At 38.3% G+C, this 22,491-nt stretch overlaps 1 protein-coding gene across 16 annotated transcripts in view; it reads right to left on the minus strand.

Moving 5' to 3' along the window:
- Window positions 1–22,491, minus strand: part of ABLIM2 (actin binding LIM protein family member 2) — a 132,606-nt gene that overhangs the window by 19,908 nt on the left and 90,207 nt on the right. For 4 of the 16 annotated variants that reach the window (XM_042052901.1, XM_042052897.1, XM_042052898.1 and 1 more), the window contains 8 exons: window positions 19,964–20,110; window positions 18,055–18,087; window positions 15,331–15,451; window positions 13,536–13,634; window positions 8,073–8,174; window positions 6,698–6,751; window positions 3,165–3,217; window positions 2,417–2,549 (listed from right to left, as the gene is read on the minus strand). In XM_042052901.1, coding sequence (XP_041908835.1) covers window positions 2,417–2,549; window positions 3,165–3,217; window positions 6,698–6,751; window positions 8,073–8,174; window positions 13,536–13,634; window positions 15,331–15,451; window positions 18,055–18,087; window positions 19,964–20,110 — 742 coding nt within the window. The remainder of the gene's footprint in view (window positions 1–2,416; window positions 2,550–3,164; window positions 3,218–6,697; window positions 6,752–8,072; window positions 8,175–13,535; window positions 13,635–15,330; window positions 15,452–18,054; window positions 18,088–19,963; window positions 20,111–22,491) is intronic. The other 12 variants (XM_042052911.1, XM_042052899.1, XM_042052912.1 and 9 more) reach the window with 9 other exon arrangements.

The following is a 22,491-nucleotide window of genomic DNA, read 5'->3' on the forward strand; positions in this document are numbered from 1 at the left end:
CAAAGGGCCAAAAACGCAGCAGCGAGACCCGCTGACTCCAGCAATCCTTCTCCCTAACCAGACACTATCTGAACATCAGCTGCCCTCTGCAGGGATACGGCTCCTGCTTGGTCCAGTATGACATTCACTCCAGTCTGGGTATTCTGAGATTGTGTCTCAGCACATCAGGGACACGTGAACAGCAAGGGTTACACACCTTGCTAGATGTCTGCTTTCCTAAATAAACAACACTTTAACCCATGAATTATTTTAAATGATTAACTATTACACATCTACACATACAGAAACACGACCCATTTACACAGGTGGATGTAAAGAGATACAAGGTCCACTCTTGCCTGCTGATCGCACAAGTCTCACACTGATGTGCTTTGCTGTTAGATGTGCTCTTCCGGGCATTCAAGTAATCTAATGTGGCAAAATGTCTTCTAGAGCAAAACAACCCTTTTCTGGTTTGCTCAGAGGCTGGACTGTTTGCTCAGTATATCTGGAAACATCACTATCAATTCACAGCCTGCTAACTCCCTCCACTCTGCATGTAACCACGTGGGACCAAACCTATACCTAAAAAGTTTATTTTCTCTGATAGTCACTGACTATGCCACAGAGATGGGGCTGAAAGTCAGAGTTCTCAAGCATAAGTGCAAGAGGTAGAGATGCTCCTTTTCTGTGGCCAATATGACAGGCTATATATATTCAGAACTACGTAGGAAAACACCGAATAGAGAAGGAACTACTTAGGATGTCCATGGGTATTAAAAGAGTCAGGTAAGTGAATAAAAGCCTAAAGAAAGGAAAAGAAAACTTCCTCAATGTCATTTCTGCATAGCGGCTAATTGGGTAATGGGGCCAACTTTCATGAGGCACAGAGAAATGCTGATAAAAAGCAATGGAAAATGAACTACAGGACCTATATTGGCACAAAGGTGATAATGACCCTGACATAGAGGTGTGAATTATCTATTGGATTTCTAGTTTTAATAGCTCCACATTCCCAAGATAATCAAAAATATGAAAGAAATGCTAGTATAGAAGAGTGACAGGTATAGAAACATTCCCAGGGAAAAAATGAACACCATATGGTGTTCCTGTATAACACAGTTCTTGGTGTTCTATGTACTTCTCCCTGCTTAAAATCTGGACTTATGGACTATTCTCTCAAAACATGCGTAGAAGAGCATCAGATCTACTCCACAAAGCTTCCAGACGTACCCAATGTGTGTGTGACAATGAAAGGTTTAAGTGTTTGTTCCTGGAAAATGATTTTCAGATGTTAAGTGTGTGAGGTCGTCAGACTTGATTTTCCCTACACAGGGAATCCTGCAAAACACCTTGTGCACATGTTTGTGATCTCTGGTGAGGATTAAGTTATCATATCCCTTCAAGCTAGACCAGTGAGACCGATGATCTAAAATAAGTTTTCTTCTTTATCTTGTTACAGCCTTGTGACCGACTTTGTAGCATCTGTTTTCCCCCTTCCTTGCGTAGCTAAGCCATAATTTCCTTAATATAAGTTGATGGAGCCAACTATCACATTACCAAAATGCCCACAAGACTGACATCCTAGTCCTGCTGCCAGACATGCTTCACATTGGATGCATTCTTTTAGAAAACTGCTTCCCCAACTTGTTTACCCCAGATGACCTGCTACTGCTGCATGGTGTAAAGTATAGGAGGCAGGGAGAGGAATGTCCCAGTTATCTCTTAAAATTCATTAAATTTACTGTTTGTCATTTACGTAATCTAAAAGTAAAATTCAGACCCAATTCTGATGCTTCTGACTTGCTGAACTGTGGAGTAAGAAATGTGTAGAACATGCTTTTGGTACTGACCACTAGCACAGACATATGGTCCCCAGACCAGTATTCAGTTACAAAATTCTCCCTTTCCCACCTGGAATATTTCTGTGACCTTATAACTGTGAGTGATAAAAAAAAAAAAACCAACCTAAATTAATCTCTGCAGTGATGTATTCTTTGTGCTTATCATGGTAAAGAAAAAATGGCTCCATTGATATTCAAACTACACGGTTTGTGTCAAGGATGACAAAATGAAAAATCTGCCTGATACTGCCATCCTGTCTACTGAAAATAGATATCATAAAATAAATGGGCACTTTTAACAGGGGGGTGGGTTTTGGTGGTAAGGAACCTCTGCTCTCCAAAGAGACAACAGTTCACTTACACAGGAAATGCTGCTTCTTTCACTAATAAGAAACCATAAATAGTTTCATCATCAAAGTCTGGAGGCACTGAACGCTTACAAGCCACAGCAGAACAAACTGACAAATAGGTGTAATTATGGCAGAGATGAAGCACAAAAGCAGACAGAGAGCTGTGTGGGTGGGGCTGCAGCAGGGCCACCTTCCTTTGCCACAGTGGTGCCCAGCAGTGCCGGGGGTGGGTGCAGCACTCACGGGAGTAGCCGGCGGTCGTGCCCTCCTGTGCCCTGTCGCTTCCAGCAGTAAGGGACAGCGACCGCGTGTCCGAATCCGGGGAATTGGTTCTGGTGTCCATGTCCCCTTTCAGAATAAGCCAACTGGTCTTCAGCTGCAGAGAGGAAAAACCTGTTACAAGATACAGGATTTAACACCTGAAGGCAGTTCTCCTACCTCAGCTGTCCCAGACGCCTTGGGAACTGCTCGTCTGTGTATGTTCGCTGCAGCTTGTACCATCCTTTATCAAATTATAAAAGCTGACTATATGATGACTTAGACATCACAGCTACCAGAAACTTTTAATTTTTAGCTGAGCTGAGGACAGTTTCTCTGTTCATGAAGCTGCCCACTATGCCCCACTTTAGAAGATGCACTATGTCATTTTCTTATAATTAATCTGGCTCTTGACATTTTTCTTCTACGTTTATATGCACCCTAAGTAAAAGGCTGCAGGATCAGCTGAATCTCCAATGTAGATATTGAGACCACGTGAAAATCCATGAGTTTACTGCTCTTAATCTCAATCTCCCTACTTCTCCTTACTGTAGAATGTACATTCTAAACCCTTTGGGTGAGAGATTAAGCTTTTCTATGTCTTTTTGAAAAACCTAAAAGTAGTAACAATTAGTTCAACTATTTGAAAGAATACCTTTATATATGAATGTGTTTTAAAAACTGGTTGCTTCAAGAAAGCTCAATACCTCCTTTTGGTCTTTCTGATCATTACCTTCTTACTGTCCTGATCCAAGCTTCCATCCTCCCCTTCTGATCTTCTTGCTGCTGTAAGATTAAGGTAATTTTAAAAATTTGAACTGAACGCATCTTATTTTTTATCTTCTGTTTTGACTGTAGTTATGTTCCAAATATTTTTAAGAGGGGGAGAAAATCAATTAAAAAATAGAATTTGACAGAAAATTTGATGCGTAGAGCTATGGTTTCACAGAATTAATTAAAATAATCTTGAAATTATTACAGTAATACTCATCCTTCATGTATACAGTGAATTTAGAGAATCTATTCCTGCTGGATTCAGAACCTGTCTTTTTAGGAAGAAACTGCTTTTGGGGAATGACTGGTGGGAAAAAAAATTGTACATCATAACTCAGGGACAAATTTCTATGGTCACTGGACACAGGGAAGCCATTTCCTCCTTCTGTGTTACAATGACCATGGAAGTACAACCAGTCATGCAGATATTTTGTGGTCAGCACACCTGGATCTGCTGGGCTCCCAAAGAGGGTAGACAATCATGGTAAAGAAAATTATGAACAAACTTGGCATTACCCCTTTATGAAATCTACAAGAGAGGCTGTGTCAGACTCTGAAATGCAATATTCTTGACCAACCAATTTTTATGACTCTTCTGCCCATATTGTCCTTTTAAATAGTGTTTTCCAAAAAAAAAATCCTGATATTGGGTTACTTTCTTGTAACTTTCCAACTTACTGAGAAGAAAACTGAAAACCTCAAAGCTCTTCATTAGATAGTTCTCAACCCTTGTTGAGAATGTGTTTTTCCTTGTCTTTTATGTCCCAGAGCATTCTTCCAGATATTGAGTTACAGTTGAGAATCTTATAAAAAGTTTTGTGCCAGATTTCACATAATTTCAGGTTTCAAGTTCAGTTTCAAGTTCTTAAAACTTGAGCCCTAATTGCCTTTGTATCACTCTGAGTAGTTTGGGGGAAGTTTTAATGGTGCAAAACTGGAATAATGTAAGGATGTAGCACAACTTTAAGCCCATGAGAAGTGAATGTAACAAGGGGGTTGTCTGCAGTGCCTGAGAAAAATAGCCCTGTGCAATGCAATATAGACAGAAAACATACTTATTAATAACAGAAAGAGTATGATTATACAAAAGCTAAGGCTCAGATGAGATTGTTAGAGACAGAGATGGAGAGGAGATTAAATTGCACCATTAAAAGTGCTGCAACACTCCCAACAAGTTGGGAAAAACTCTGCCCTCTCCAGTTCCCCAGCCTTCATGTCTGCAGAGGATCTGCCCTGCATCGAAACAACACAGGCAAAAGGCCACCACCAAAAGCATTTCAGTGCTATTCTGTTGCAATTTCTGGTGCCACCACACAGCTCACATCCAGACCTTAACTGGTTTTGCTGAGGAGGTGGTGCTTAAAAAATGAAAACTTGCCATAAGGAAAATATCTGTGGGTTAGAGGTGAAAATCTGTAACTGTAAAGGGTTTGATCCCCCCCCCCCTCAGTTTAGTGTGGGGGGAAAAAAAAAAAAAGCTGGGTCAGAAAATATAAACAGCATTATGAAAAAACACAAGGTTTTCACAGTTATCTAATAGCATCCTGACAAGGGTACTTTCTCAAGATGGCAAGCTGCTTCTCTGAGGAATAAATAGGAAGGAATATTCATATATGACAGATAAGGAATAAAGACCCTACATTGCAAGAAGGACCTAAACCTGGCTCACAGATATTTTGGGAGCACACCCTAAATCACGAGTCAACAAGATATTCCAGGGTATGTGTACGGATCTTGCTCTCATTAAATCAGAAATCCACATAGAGAATCTGATGCATTTTTGGAAATTTTATTTTTGTTTCAAGACACTGATGTTTTCAAAGAAAAAGCCCCCATGCTTAATTCAAGATTTCTATTCAGAAATTTCAAAGGTTCCACAAGATCTTGAGAGCATCTGATCTCAAAGAGATGCAGAGGATTTATAACCAAAATCAGTGGGGGCTATGAAGGCCAGCCCCTCCCAAGTTCCCAAGAAGGCTTTGTGGAACACAAATAAATCCAAGTGCTCTGAATTTCATCAGTACTGAGCATTAGCTTCATTGATACAAGGGATACCCAGTTCTGCCATGAATCCCAATGTGAGTTCAAAACTTTTTCAGTAACTTTGAATGATGTTCAAATATTTCTAAAACACAAACACACACATATACACACACAACCATGCAGGCTCCTATACTATTCACTTTGCAAACCCAGCTCTGAGTCTGATCTCTTGCATGTCTCATTCTTCCACCACCTTTATTTCATTCTGAAGTTGGTTGTTTATAAAACAAACACAGAAGCTGTAGCTACAGCAAATCTGTTGGGTGCTGATGTAACTAAAACCTTTTAAAGCCAAATGTTTTGGAAGAGCTTCTTGCAGTTCTTGTTTTAAAGAACATTTTTGTGCTTGTTTGTTCAAACTTGGTCTCTTAAACAAAGGAATGTTCTCTGGCTCCTTTTCAGCATGAATTAGATCAGTGTCCCATTAGCTTGAGGGGCTGAATCATCAGCTGCTCATGTGTTCATGCTTTAGGCGGGATTCCTTCCAGAATAAAGGATAAATTTATTTAAATTTGATTTTACTTTATACTCCTTTTATTGGAAGGAAAGTTTATTGATTTTTGTTGTTGTTTCCGGATTTTATGGTTTTGGGGTTTACATATTTTTAGTTAGAGTAAATTATGTTTTGCCCTCTGGTAGGGAAAAAAAAAAAAAAGCATGTATATCCAACACAATCTTTCAGAACATCTATTATCTAGAAAAGAAAGTTTAAAACATATATTCTTGTAAACCTATTGAGATTGCTGACTCACTACTTTAATTCTCTGCTTGCTCCAGTGATTATGAGGACAACTCCATACAGCAGTGCAAAACTGACATAATCCAGACTTCGACAGACAGCAAACTGATACAAAAATGCCCAGCCTGCAAAAATATAGCTGCTGCTTAGAATCCTCTTTGCAAACCAAAAGTGTCTATAACATTAAATGACACAGTCAGGATACAGGATATCAGAATCCTCTCATCAGTGAAGCTCATGAGTGAAGCTATGCTGACTTACATAGATGAGTGTTACTCTGCATTTGTTCACAATCTTTCCAAACACCACTGCAATATTCAACTTTTTCTGCTGTCGGCTTTTTTTTTTTTCTGAGAACTTGCCTCTAGTGATTTATATAAGGAGCAGGCAAAGAGGGGCAGGAGAGGGCAAGTGGGCGTGGCACAGCAGTGAGTGCTTAGCACAGCGGTTTGTGTGGTGCTTATTATCAGCTCTGAATTATCAAAACAAATTAAAGTACCATTATCCCAGTTTTGGAGAACTTACTGTATCCTTGGACATCATGTTATACAAAATGCTATTTAATTTTCATGTTACTTTTTCTCCTTTTCTGTTTGAGATTATAGGGACATAAGAAATGCAAAGACTACAGCAAAGGAATTTGGGGGTCAAGATACATTTTTTTGCAAAGACACGTAGATAAAAGTGCCACAGAGAAAAGTAGACTGTACCATGCTGTTTGTAGATAGGAGGTTTCCTATAGATGTTATCTTTTACGCCAGTGTCTGAGGAAGAGGAAAGAGAAAGGAAAGAATGAAAGAGTAAGCAAGCAGTTGAGACCATGCTGTTCTTGCCTCCTCTCGGCAACAATAACAATGCAAAAACTTCAGCAAAGACTATGCATTCATTCACTGGTTTGCCATTTACCGTTTATTAAAAGAGAACAAAACTTTATCCATCATATTCTGAAAACATTTACACCTACCTATGCAACATAATCCCCCCTAAGTCCCTCAAAATACTTTAAGACAACTTGAATGGCATCCATTTGGTGATAGGTAGGTGGCTTCATCTGCACTACCACTATATACTTCATAGACAGCAAAAAGAAACTGGCTACACTTGCCACTATTTAAAATTCATATATAAGTACAACAGACTACTACAACTGTCACACTTGGAAAAGGATTTTCTCCATTAATTACAAATAAAATCTATATGTTCACATGTAAATGTTTATACTGGAAATACAAACTACTATTTAGGAAATCCAATAATTTGTCTTAATTTTGAATTGTATGGCTAACTTGGCCTTCCAGGAATTTTCTGGGAGCCCTCAGAGCCACAGTCTAGGGTTCCCATATCACACCGTACAGACATCAGATTTACTCAGTACTATGGACCTGAGCAGATACAATTCCTAATTGTGGTCTGTTTACAGAAACATAAACCACAGAAGCTAAATATGAATAAACAAACTATTACAGTGAGGAGGTAGATGTGTTTAGCAGTCAAAAAGCTAAATGGTGTGGATGTAAGTTTAATGTGCTTGTTGGCTGAACTTGAAAACAGTGGAGTACATATGCAGAGACAGGCACAGCGAGCCTCCTTCAGTTCTCAAGTCTTCCAGCTTCTTTTAAAATTTATGTTAATATTACTTAAATTCAGATAATAGACTGATAAGGAAAAATAACTAAAACAACAAAAACCCCTTCAGTCATTCCTCCTGCACACAAATTCAATACATCCATGCAGTTATGGCAATATCGACCATAGGATCTTAGAATCATTAAGGCTGAAAAAACCTCTAAGATCATCAAGTTCAGCCACTAACCCAGAACTGCTGTAACTTTGTACTCTTGGTAACATTTTTTATTCTGTGCCTCCTGTAAAGTAGTTTTTTTAAAAAATATAGGTACATGAGCACACAGCTCTCTTTTATTTTTGAGATGAAGTTTAACAACAGTTATTCACTTACTAGACATTTTCTTGTTCTGCACTTTGAAATTCACAAATCAATGCCAAAAGGAAAAAAAAAATTACATTCAGAAGAGGATAAACAGGTGCCAGATATTGAAGATCAAAAGCTAAGCAGTTAATGCCTACCTGGAATATGGAAATGCCTAGGAGCCTGCTGATAGACAGAAGGTGAAGATTTGCTGTCAGAGTACATGGATAAGCTTGGAGTGCTCCGACCACTTTCACTGCCTCCAAGGGGAAGAGCAAAGAAAGCAGATAAAAGAAAAATGGAAAGCAAAGTAGAGTATTTCAAGCATAAAAGCTTGTTCAGAATGACTTGTTAATCCAACAGTTTTAAATATATGTTTTTGTAAAACCCATTATTTTTCAGCATAGTACATTGGCTCAGACTCCAAACACCTCATCAAAAATTACTATCTGATAAATATCAGATTAAGATGCCCTACTTTGAAATGAAAACTTCTCTTTTAATGGCACTTTGAAAAAGAAAATCAAAGGATAAGAACATCCAGAATCTTGCAATGTGTTTTGCATAGCCTTAACTGAATAATCTACTGATCACGTGTTTTAAAAGTTTAATGCTATGGCTCGTAGCCTGTCCCTGAAACCAGTAGTAAATAATTAAGTAATGTTTAAATTATCTCAAAGCAGGACTAGACCAAAATATAAACGTTATGGTTAAGTCAAATAATCCTGCATATATGCGTGACAAAAAGAGATGTTGAAATTTGGCTTTCAATTGCAAACTTTTCCCACAGGTAACATACCACAGCATTTTTATGCAAACAAGGTTGGATTATCAAGTCATGAATCTATAATGCCATAGTCACTTCACCAAATTTCAAGATATAAATAGGATTTTTCCATATTCATTTCTACACTTGTTTTGTCAAATGCTTATTAGGTGCCATTCATCTCCTCTTGGTTTATTTCCCTGAAGCACACTCTATGGCATTATAGTGCTGCTTGGCAAACAAAAAAGTAAAGCTCTACTTTTTTGGGACTTGTAAAATCCTTTTAGTTCACAGCACTGTTAAGCAACTGGAAGCAAACATGACATTTATTCTTACATCAAATGATTGTTAATTTGCTGTTACTCTTTTAGTGTGGATGAAGCACAGATTTAATGGCTAGTAATGATGAAGTTGTAGCAATTTTCTCTGGGGTAAGGAAAGTGCAGCAGCTCAGGGCATTAGATCTGCAACTGAGCTCTGCCTTCATGAAGGGGACATTTTATAACCACAGAGCTACTGGGCTACCAGAGCTGTCGAGGCCATGCCCATGGAGGTGGTCTCTGCTGACAAGCAGTGGGTGCATGGCCATCTGACTGTCACCAAAGCCAGCCTTGCCATGCACCACTGAGGTCAAGGGGACAGTGCCACCGAGCTCAGCAGGAGCAGAGACAGGACAGATGAGGTCAGAAGAGCGTGCTGTTTTATCTCATAACAATACACTAACTAATCCATCCTAAATTCTGTGTCTGTAGCGTTCACAGTAGACAAAAAATTAAAACTCAAAAGCTATTCAGCTGTGACACAACAGTGATTTCTTGTTGAAAAAGTGTAATCTTGGATACTGAGAAACTGAAATCCCAACTACAGGTGCTGATAGCCCATGGTCCTTCCAAAATGTAAAGGAAAAATTATGGAATCACTAAGAATCCAGTGTTTCACCATGAGCTTGCAGGCAAGCAGTCCTCAGACAAGAAACCAGACAGCTATTCAGTTTCTGGATTCCCACTTTGCTCTTGGAAGACAAAAAATGGTGATAGGTTTTCACTCCACATTTATGAATTCCCTCTTTCTTTGCTGCTTGCCCCAAATTCATGCCCATCCCTATTAAATGGAAGAAACCTCAACGTCCCTTATACCTCCAAAATTCTTAAAAATATTGTGATGTCCTTCATTCAAATAAGATACTGTTATTGGAGTTTTCTAATTTAAACAGAAAGCAATTTCCACAGTGTATTAATTCCTCATTTACTTAAAAATTAGCATATTAATAAAATGTCTATTCATATATGATCTGCATGAGTAATCACTTCACTGAGCAGTGACTCAAGGTGTTGGTATCATACACGCACAGAAAGTCATTCTTCAGTGATAGGGCAGAGTGTCAGCAGGGAATCAGGAGGAAGCATTAATTAAGGAACACAAGATATAAGTGCAAGTACCGGGGGACAGGGAATCTAAAAATTGCTCAGTGCAAGGATCATCTGTGTGGAGCAGTTTGCAAAGCCATAACCTCTAATTTACTCAAAATTGAAGAACTAAGGATGAAATGATGGAAAAGGTTCTTCTTGCACCCCACTCCTACAAACTGATACACATTTGAACTTTAATTCTGCCACTGATTTGGACAAACATGAGTAGTTGTATTTCACATTTTGAATACAACAGTAAATGTTCAATAATAAAGCAAATTGAAGATCCATGTAAAGGAAGTTAATGTGTAGGAACTACAGACAGCTGCTTAGCCTAGGCTATAGTTTAAATCTCTAAAATGAGACTTGCCAATACATTATCTCTTTCAAGGTTTGCCTAGTATAGACTGAAGAAGAACTTCAAGTAAGTTCTCAGAGAAAAAATAACTACCAGAGAGAGCAGTTTTTCAAACTTTTGGGCTTGCCTTCTGCCACAAGCAGCCACAGGCTGTGATCTTCTCTACTGATCAGTGACGAGCAAAAACCCAGAATCCTGAACTCTTCCCTGGATGTTGTTTAACTTGGAAAGAATCTGGGAAGGCTTACTTTGAACTTGAGTGTAAACCACAAAAACTTCCTTGTGCCTTCTGGCTGCTGACAGGGCAGGCTGTACTTTTAACCCTGTGTGTGTAGAGCCAACTGACCAGGGCTCAGACCATGCTCCCTTTTTAAGGGACTGTCAGGAAAAGTACAATATTGCTTATATCTCCTTCTTAGTCAGCTTTTATCTTAGCTGTGAGGATGGGAAAGTTGATAACAAGCTACAGTAAGAGCTGTCTAAGTTCAGGACTGAAGAACAAACAGATGTCACTGGTCTAATGAGGGAACTGTCCAAGCCTACTCACAAAACTGGACCCTTTAATATCTCTGCCCATGGTGCACTAAATTTGAAGAAGTTTTTTGAAGCTTGATGACTAATTCTTTTCAAGTTTTCAAAGCCAAAGAAAAAGATCTTTGGAAGCTGTGCTCCTGCACTAGAAAGGCAAGATAATTTCCACCATGTTTTAAGCAAACATTTTTTTCAGCAGGGCTCAGCACACTCAAAGACTCCATCATTTCAAGAAGAACTGCTACACCAAGCATAGGTACTTCAAGTATCACACCTATGACTTGCAAGAGCATGAACTGAGAAACTTTCTTGAAGTGAGGTTCTCACAGGACTTATTCTGAAGACAAAAATCCTTAAAAGAGCACAACGAAATCATTTCTCTTCATGATAAATAACAGGTCATCCTATTACACTTCATGGGAGCTAGACTGCAGTACACTGACAGAACAGGAACTTAGTAATCATATTCGTCACTGGAAAAAATGATGAACTCTGTCATTCTCAGGAAGAATATGATGCAACCTCAGTGAAATCAAAAAGGAAGATTTTGCTTGTCTTATTTTCCCTAGGCTAGTGATGTATCTGTCTACTGGAACCTTAAAGAAATTATGACATATGTGGAGTGCTGGTTTTACAAAGATTACTTCTAGTATAATAAAGCAGAGTATTATTTTTGGATTTTTTTTTTTTTTTTTAAATAAGCATTATTTCACTTTCTTAAAACTGAAGTGGCAACATTAAGGTTGATCTGGACACAAAACAACTATTGTTACAATCCTACTCTTCCCACACTAACCACTTTGAAGAGAAAAAAAGAGCATATCTACACCATCAAAAGGCACTTCCAGATAAGGAAAAAACCACATTCTAGAACTCAGAATTCAGAGACCTTGAGGAGGATGAGGCAAATCTTCTGACTCATTCTGGACAGAGACATTAACTCAGTGAAAACCAGTGAATAATCTATTCAACCTTGGCAGGGCTCAGGACTACCTACTTAGGAAAATTATAGACAGGATCACCTGCCTCACAGGAACACTGTGAGGCACTGTAAGGTACAGCCTGCAAAATATTTTAGCTCCTTAATAAAAAAGTGCTGCAGAATTGCAAACTATTATTATTTCGATCACATTACTAATAATTATTTGGGCACAAGAACCTACCACTTGATGATTCCTTCATCCAAACAGGAGCACTTAATAATTGGTGCTGCTCTGAGAAACAGCAGGTAGCACTGAGCAGAAACTCATTTGCACAGGAGTGCTGCCAAGGAACTGCCAGCGGGACTTCGAGAAAGAGCTTTCCATACAGTGAAATTGTGTGCTACAGCACACCGAAGAAGTTTCTCTTACTCAGTACATCAGGTTGGATAATACCATCCAAAATTAGAGGACAGATAAAAAAACAGTTCAAGCAGTGCCCCAGAATACCAGGGATTGTGCCAGTCTTTCAAGAAATGTGTGGGAGGCTGACTGCTTCTGGTTGTGGAAAGGAGCTTTGCAGGTAGACTCTGAAACGGCAACAAACAGCTTAATCTCATCAGCTTTTTCCCCCTAAGTTTAATCTCAAGGATCATATTTGGATGTCTTGAGCCTGATTCTGTTCCTGTTTATCCCAGTGAAATTCAGCTGCCTTTGGGCAGCATCAGGGCCCAATGAAGATGCATTAATTATTATTCCAAAGGCAACGAGCACCTGCTATTCACTTGCATGTGCAAGTCTGGCTCCTGCAGAGGGTCATTCCCTTTTCTTTACTGGTTACAACCTCAAGAACAACAGTTTTACTTAATTAAATCAAATAGTACATGAGAGTCCAGGAACAGGCATTGAAAGTGTTTGCCATTCATGTCTGCTCACAGTTCATATTGTTACTATAGAAGAGAGACTCAGGGGAAGACAAATGCGGTAGCTGAATGTCTTCTCTCTTGGACATTTAACCAACTAGCTAAAAAAACCCCTTTGACTCAAAGGCTCCTGGCATTCCTTAGTGCTGTCTCACATCCAGCATGGAGGTCATCAGAAGTTAATATCCACTGCAAAAAAACTAATGGCAAGGAGAACAGATTCAGTCACTATGTTTTATAAGCTATGGCACAGCTTAACTGACAGTGCAACTGCACTGATGTAACCAGCTGTCATAACTTTTTGCAATGCTACAAATAATATGAAGAACATCTAAATGTAGGTTGGAAGGTTAGATAACTGATCATCCTATGTTGTATCAAATGTATAAGCTTATTATACTATTTACCATCACTATTTAGGGTATTTTAAAACAAAAAGACTTTTAAATAATTCCCTTCCTCAGTTTCATTAGAAAAGCTAATTCTTTCCATCTACCCTTTGAAAGACACTTTACACTCACTGAAAAAAAGCAAAAATAAAACACCCCATACCCACTCAGTTTGTAAAACTTACACAGTACATCAAGGAAGCACTTGCACAAAATTAAGACAAATTTTATCCAGGTGGAAGCCATGCTTGCACAAACATAAAAGTGAAACACAGCTGAATAAATCTACATTATCACAGCACGGTTTTGCATTCCTGGACCTTACCTTTGAAGAAAGGGATGTAATGATGTCTGAATGTAGATGTAAGGCTTGGGTGTTGGGGCAGGGAGATGCAGCTACTGGTACCAAGACTGTGAGTACCAGCTGGGGGCAACAGAGAGTAAGTGAAAATAAACTATTTAGTTCACTTACTGAAAGCCACAAATTACAATGCCATCCTTTTTTTTCAGGAACATTTTCCTCCTGATGCTTAGAAAACATATAGCTTATATTTAAAACTCCATCTTTCTCTGGTTATTGCTAAAAACATGACAGTGGCCATACTTTGGGGTCAGCCAAGGGACAGGGGCTTTCCGCAGACAGAAAGGGCATCACCCAAAATGCTGTAACGCATCAGAAAATATTCCAGAAAAGGCACCACAAAAAGCATGGCTGCACCCAGGGGAAAACCTGCATATTAAAAAGCTGCAAGAGGGAATGATAAATGCTCATAATGGATCTAATGAAATGAAATGGGAAGAGCCTTGTCTCTGCAGAGAACTGTGCCCTGAGTGGGTCCAGTTCTCACTGTCGGCGGTGCACACCGGTAGGATTTAGTTCACCATGCACCAGGGCACTCCAGTGCATGGCTAATTTAAGTATTTGAAGAAACATTCTGAAGTTATTTGAGCTCTGAAAGTTAGACATGTGATTAAGTACCTTGAAATATATTCTCAAGTCATCTTTGCTTTGCTGCAATAATGTCCTGATAACACAGTTTGGAAGACTAGTGGCAGTTATTAAAAATGGTGATTATGAAGATTATCCTCTAAATTTTAAAGCATTAGAGTTTATTTGGAATTCCTTTTGTCTTTCCTCCTTGCTTTAACAATGTGCTGCTAAGATTAGGCATGACAGCTACCAGACCTTCAGCAGAGATTAATGTCTCTAATAGATTATTTATGCTCCATCTCATTTCCACTTTGACAAAGACTTTATGTAGTATAAATATTCAATTCCTGTAAAAATTGTTCCTGTTACCCATAAAATCTTCATTTCCCCTGGAAAGATTAAAAATTCACAGATTTCAAAACTAGTTTAGAATTATAATGTATCCCCAATGAAATTAAAAGACAACGAAAAAGTAATAAAAATACTCTGTTCTTCACCTGAATGATGGAGAAAAAATACAATTAATTTTGAGCAATTTCACTGATTATTCCCAAGGATAAAACTCTGTACAAAACCGAAATATGAATGGGGTTTTGTAAGGCTTTCCCATGCAAAGATGAAAAGGAGATGATCCCTCCTGTTGGTGTGACAAGAACACCAACACAGCTGCTACTACAGCCCAAAGCCACAAAAATACATTGTAAACTTCTCGACTAAAGCAACTTGGCCTTCAAAATCCAGCCATCAGAACCAGTCATTCCTCCAGCTCTTGCACTGTGGACAGGGGACATAAACCATGACCCTGTGTACAAGAACCTACACAAAGTCACTTGATGACCCTCTTGGTTTTGTGCATATTCACTGATACTGTGCCACACCTTGAAAGAGCTGTGGATTGAGTATGTATCTTCAGGCAGGATGAGACCAGGATAAAGTTCTTTAAACTCTTCTATCTTGTGTCTACCTCAGATCAATTTTTCTTAAATGCCTATTTTTGTTTTCTTGGATGCATGTTCCTGAAGCACTTGCTTCCTTTCTCCCCATGGGACTCTTTGTTCACTGTAAATAAATCACTGCTATAAACTGCTATTCCACCTTAAATCCCTGTCTACTGGAGTCAATTCTACTTACAACATAACACAAAGTAATGGAAAAATCTAGAGAATAAGTAAGGCTGCTTTTCAATTACCTGGTCTGCTGTAATGCTGAGGAGAATGGGAGGTGGGGGTGTACCGACCATAGCCCAGGGAGCCAGCAGAGCTGGGACTTGATGTCCTGTACTGCTTGAAAGATCTGTCATCTTGGTCACCCTTAGAGGAAGAGAGGAAATACATGTCATTAGGGAAGAGAAATAACTGCAGAAACAGGCAGAATACGCCATCTTGTGTGTTTCTGTGCTGTGCAGGTGGGAGTCGATGCTGTCCTAAGATTCCATGCAATCCTAATGAAATGAGGTGGTTTTCAGCACCTCCACCAGCAGTGTGACTGAAACTGCTCTGCCAAGTACCAGAGAATGGTCATGTTGCCAGGAAAGTCAGCACAGACATAAATTTAAAATTACAATATAATTTGAAAAGAACACAACAGTGTAAAAGTGTTGTTTCAGGACAGTGTAATTCCCTGAACAAATAAAAGCGGGTGGAAGATGAGCTCAGGTTAGCATGACAGCATTATGGTCACTTTGTACCCATATGAATGGATGCATAATGGTTACAGACAACACAAAAATCAGCGTTTGCTGGTTTCACTACATCATGAAACTGACTGTGTATAAACTGCCCGGTGTACCATACTGTAATACGGTCATTACTCTAAGAATCCAATGTAAACACTCGTGTAGCATTAGCATTAATACTGCAGCATTGTGCAGAGCCAGTCACACAATCCAATTCCCACTAAACGCTTGGCTTCAACCAGTTAAAACCATGTGCCCACACTCCAAGCCTCTGATTTTGTACAGCTAGTTAACCTGCAACTGCAATTTGCAAGTAGGGTCTTCTTAACAGTAAAAGCACTACTGAGAGGAATAGACGTAGAAATGACTTTGTGTAAATGAGCTATAAAAGCAAATTCAAATTTCCTTCTTTTTAAGACAAATGAGAATTGGCTTGAGTTAACTCCAAATGAGAACAAATCAATGTAACCTGCAGATGCTCCATTAGGGAAAGTCATACTCCAAAAAATCCCTCCCCTCTCCTATTCCAGTAGAAAAGAAGGAGAATAGGCTATATCATAGCAAGTGTCAGTCACTTATCATGAATATGGGGATGCCTTTAGGCATCTGTGTAATTCCCACTGGATCATTCATCTTATATACACTCAGTAGATGCTACTTAGTCCCACCATCTTCTCCCAGATTCCTATCAGAACAACTTAATTATGTCCATACATTCATCTTTAGATGAATTTGCCTTCTCTGGGACTATACTTGACTCTACAGAGATGTACAATATTCTGACACCACCAGATTTTTTCCTAGGGTCAAGGTATACTCCATCCCTTCAATGTCACCTCAGACCCACCAGCTGCATTTCCGAAAGTGGAAAATCAGTTTAGTATAGTGGCCAGCAGCATTATTGCTTTAATATCAAGTTCATAAGTAATTATACAAAAAGCAAAGAACAACTGATGCCTTCCCAAGCATGCAGTGTTCTGTAGGCATCTTGCCACCAACTCCTCTACGTTCAGCTCGAGATGTTTCCCTCCTGAAGTACCTATGTTGTGTAATACCCACTCTAACCTTTGTGGAGAGAATTACAAGCAGTATTGCAATGGCTTTACAAAGCCTTGTGATGATATTTAAATATCAGATGAGTGTTAGCTAGTGGTCTGTGATGTGTCCAATTCTATGATACAGTGGAACTTTCCTCTAATAAAAATCCCTGCAACAAAACCAGTGACAAGTTTCCAGATGATGATGCCCGAGCACCTGATCACAGACTCCTTAAAGAGAGACAGCAAGCACAGAGAAGCTGGATAACATGGGAGTATACACAAGTCATGGCAGTCCCAACCTCCACATCAGTATCACTTTTGGAACCTAATATTGGCAGTTTGGTAACTGAATTTAAAGGAAATTATTATAATCTTCCAAAACACCAAGTTTTCATATTGTTTCAGACCTTACCTTTGTGTACCTTGTGTCTCTGTAAGGAACAGTCAATCTAGTTCATGTAACCAAATATTAAATAAAGCATTAATTTATTTGTAAATTATCAAATAAATTGCATTTCTGCTGGTTAACTTCTCTGTTAATTCTCAGTCCTTAATTCTCCATGATTACCAAAATTCTGCAGATCATAAAATTGGGATAATGGAGAAATTAGCCAGACCCATGATACGTAATTGGGTTACTATCTGGGAAAATATATTAAATGCATTCACTGCTCCCAAAATGATGTTTCTTGAAACAAAGACTAGCTTAATTAATGCACATCAAAATACACAGACCTAGAAGTTCAGGTATGTGTAAATGATTTATAAGTAGGTGTACACAAATAGTATAAGTAGTTTAACTATTTGTGAAATAAAAAAAAGAGAAGAAAATAAGAAGAGAAAGATATGCTGAGCATTAATTTAAATCAGCTCATGCTCACAGCTTTAAATGTGAACATAAATCATATTTCCCAACATAATTTATTTAGTAGAGCTTGAAGAAGTGACCACCATACAACCTTTATTTAGGAAAGCAGAAACATGGATGACAGTGGAGACAGATGCATACAGAAGACAATCCAGAAGCAGAGCACATATTGAACACAAGTAACACTCTGAAAATCATAAATTATAAACCCCATGCACTACAGAGGCAAGGGGCGAACCCCACATTTCAGATGCTGCTGCTTATCAATATGACCAGGTTTATGCATCACAAAATGGGTCAGAATAGGAAAACAAAGGCATTGGGGATTACCTCAGTAGGTGTTGGAGAGAGCAACTGAGGTGACTGCAAACAGCAACACACAACAAATTAGTGATACAAATTCATGCATGATGTTACTCGTGAGAAGAATTACTCTTAAAATATCACTCTCCATGTATAATACATGATACAGTTAGGAAAAACACCTGTCAATTAAGTTAGGGCAATTTTTCTTATTATCTGTTTGTAATTAGGTATGTAAGGACTAATATATAAATGATTTTATATCAGTCTTTTAGTGGTTTCTCTGTTACAAAGTCCTGGGGTCTGGTGAGGCCGGTCCTGTGCCACAGAGAAGGGCAGTAGGAACCTCCCATTTACGGCAACTGCCTGAAACTACACACAAGCCCTAATTAAATCTGCATTGAAGGACCTCCAAAATCAGGACTAGAACTTACTGTTTTAAGGGAAAGCAGAAGTTTGCACTATTTAATTTTCAATTAAACATCATGTAATCTGGCAATTTGCTGTTCATTTTCCTATCCAAATCAAACAATATGTTTGCGTAGTTGAGCAAATCGACTGAAAGTACTGCAGCTGCAGGTAAGAAGCCAGGATGCTGAAATTTGGAAGACAGGGGGTTTTTTTCCCCCCCTGGCAATATCACCCTGGAACACCAGGAAAACATGCATGTTGGACTGCAAATACAGTCTATGTTTGGTCTGTGCACAGCTTAGTCTGTGCACCACTGCCAAGCCTGGATGTCACCAGGCACTTGAGGAGGGCCACAACCATCATCAGCACCAACAAATTTTGACATAGAAAAGAAGTGCTTATGTTCCACAGGTTCAGGGTTAAGCAGCAGTTTTCGATTTTGTGAAATCAGAAACCTAAATACCATTTCAACCTTTACCACATACAATTTTAATTCTTTCTGGATACCTTAAAATGGAGCTAACATGGTTCAGCACTGTGCAGAGAGGGCTTGGAAGAAAGTCTGTAAAACGTAACATATGCACTGCACTTCACCTGACAGCAGTACTGAGACCTTAGTGGTACTAATTAAGTGTAAAAGGTGTAAGTGAATGGGTAGAAATAAATGCTATAATTAATAGCCAAGATATTTATAATATCCCTGGTCATGTTATCACTTAGAGAGAACAAAGCAGACTTCCACATTCTGTAAATATCTTACTCATACCTAGTATATTGAAGAGGTTTGATTTGTAAAAATGTAGCTAAAATTAAAAAAGAAATCAGAAAGTCAAATGAAAGGTAAGCATGTTCAGAGAAGAAAAGCTAACTTGCATGACAGGAGTTATATACAAGTATGTTTCACAAAGCCCAGAATTAGTATTAGTCATTAGTATGTTAGTAGTTTATTAAATTAGATTTCATTAGCACAAACTGTATCATATTAGCTCTGCATATGAAAAGGCTGAAGTGCATGCATGACATGAGGATGAAGTTAATAAGGGACAGTTGAGCAAAATCTGTACACAGGAGAGTGATACCATTGTTGTGTTACCAAAATAACATGGTACACTTTGTTAAAAAAAAATCATGAAAGACATTTGTCTTTGCTTCTCAATTTGCATTATAATTAGCAATGGCTCCTGTTTCCTACCACATGCAGAACTACTCCCATGGAAAAACATTTTAATTATATGTCATCTCTTTAAAAAATGATCACAGAAAGCAATATTTTAATTTCCACAAACTAAAAAATGAAATGAACATCTTGGGTTTGGTTGTTTTTTGGTTTAGTTTTTTGTTTTGGTTTTTTTTTTTTTTTGGAAGTGTTGTGAATGAATGGATGACGTGACTCAATTAAGTGAAGCTATAAAAGTTATATTTTTTACAAAAAAGTTATGCACATGTTTAAGAGTTTTCGGCAACATGTTCAATGACGCAAATAAAACCTGAAACTCATAGTAAAAAAATACCCATGTTTCAGTACCTCCCCGTAACTATGCCTGTCATCTGAAGAGTAACTGATATATGGAGAATAGGAGATCATATCTGGGCGGTCAATGTTATAGATGGCTTTATTTTTAGGAAGAGCAGCCAAGTCCCTGTAGTCAAGAATTTCATCTCCAAGCTTTGCCTAAGAAAAGGAGGAAAGAAAGCAGTGAGAATAAGAAAGAATATGAGCAGGATGCAACCAGACAAGGATAGATAAATGTAGATAGAAAAGTCATAATCATAACAAACCACTTTTTGTGTTTGTGAACATTTAAATCTCTTGTATTTACTACACAATGCTAAATATTACTGCTGTTTTCTTTTATATACTGTTGCTCTCTACCTTGTCACTGGCATTTGGCTAACAGGAGTAGCATGGCATCATTCCAATTCCCTGGTTATATCCCACTTACTTCTGGCTGCACAAACAGAATTTTTGTTTATAGGGGACAGATATTGTAGTCTTTTCAGGCAAAACACACTCAATTTTGAAGTGGTTTCAGAGTGCAGAATTCCCCTGCTGTAAGCAGTAGTGAATAATCATATATGTACTTCCAACATAAACTCTCCAGATGCTGAAAAGCATTAGTCAGCTCCTTCATCTTTCCCTTTCAGTCGTGTCCCACAGCTTCACCTCCTTTCCTGACTATGTCTAAACAGCCCTTAATTACGGGTCACAAACCAGCAGATGATGGATTTGCACCACGGTGGAAGATCACAGATGCCACTCAAGCAAAGTTCAAATCCTCTCATGAGACTTACACAACCAACAGAGGGGAAGGGCTGTGCTGTTCCCTGTTCTCCTCTTATTACACATATTCCAAAAGTGTAACTTATCATCAAGTTGCTACATTTTCACAGATTATCCTTAGGATAATTGCACCAAAACTGTATCCAGCACATACTATGCTGTAGATACGATGACAAGTTGGCCACATTGAGAGTGGAGAAATGGGCAGCATAATTGTCTCATTCCCACTTCAAGTTTTGCAGAATGATAAGCTCTTCATTGGCAACAAAATGATGAGTGAATCTTGCTGTGCTCTGAAAATCTCAGTATGATCAGCTATAAAACTGTAATAATGCTTTCCACATGCAAAAATACAAAAGTATCCAGGATGAATGTGTGCAGCAATTCTACTTTTTCTCAGTATGAGCTAAGAAAAGTTCAGTAGATTTTCCAGGGAAGTTTTCTATCAGGTTAATAATCCAGGAAGAAGTTAGTCTGACAACTTTCAGTTATCCCTTTTTCTAAAACAATGCATGAATTTGTGCAAACATAAATTACATGAAAAGAAGGAAGATTACTCTTGACTAAGAAAGTAGAACCAAGCTGCCATAACCATTACATATTTCCATCCTCAAAACTAATGAAAAAATGTGTTTTAATGAAGTATGTGATTCTTCAGCAATCTACAGATCTCACTTTCTTTGCAGCTCCTTTAAGAAGCTAAAGAGCAATGAAACAGCCCCTTCATGAAAATAAGTCCCTCCCTACTGAGAAGCCAGTGGAGAGCTCTGATGCAGAGACAGGTAATGCAAAAGTAAGGAATCTGTCTATCCCATCTGTTCCAGAAATACTTTGGGCAGCATTACACCTACAAGGAAGGCCAAAGAGGCTGTGATCTCACTTAAGGTATCCAGGCTTTTGAGAATTATTCTAGTGAATCCAAAGTAGTTCAGAAGTGGGAATATTTAAATGTGAATTACAGTCATTTTGGCCACTACCTCTCCATGCAGATGTACAACTTCCCATTGGATTTCACAACTGTCAGGAGTAAAACTTACCTAGTTGTGTAATTCCTTTCAGTTTAGATATAAAAATGTGGGCAAATTTGGATGAAGAAAAACCTTAGGGATACAGTTGCCTTTGAAACATTCAATTCTCCAAACATTCAGTCTACAAAGGTGTTTTTTTATTTTATTGGTTTCACCTCCATTCAATTATGTGAATGGAGTTCAAATCTGCTCGGAAAGGCTCAAATTACAGCTGAGAGGCTTTAAGCCATTTATTCAGTAATTTGGTATTTTGGATTCTGGTAAAACTATGCTCTAAGTATAGAGTACCTATTTCATCTGGAATATGTAATTTTGCAATCATATAATTGTAAATACAATTTGTATAAAAATACAGTGTGATGTCTATTCCTTGCATGAGAGCACATATAACACAGCTTTGTAAACTAATGTAAGCCTTCCAGTTGGATATATTAGGTTGAAGCACCTAATTCTCTCTTAATAAAATTTAGCAAAGTATAAAACAAGATTTTTATTTAAACCTTATTTAATGTCATAATTTAGAAATCAACTCATTTTTAATTAGGGACTCTGAGGGGTTGTCAGCCCTAGGGCAAATTTCAGTCTGGATATAATGAAGTCATCTCTAAAGATCATGAAAGATGCCCATTACCTTCCAAAGGCACTGGCCTGTGCCCTCTCAGTGCAAGAAGACACCAAAGTCTGTTATCAGCAGATGAAGAAAAAGTGTTATGGTTTCAATAAACCATCTGTATGAAGCACATT

The sequence above is a fragment of the Corvus kubaryi genome, unplaced genomic scaffold (genome assembly GCF_017639235.1).
Source record: "Corvus kubaryi isolate FWS band 111438036 unplaced genomic scaffold, C.kubaryi_AGA036_p1.0 split1-131, whole genome shotgun sequence".
Lineage (NCBI taxonomy): Eukaryota > Metazoa > Chordata > Aves > Passeriformes > Corvidae > Corvus > Corvus kubaryi.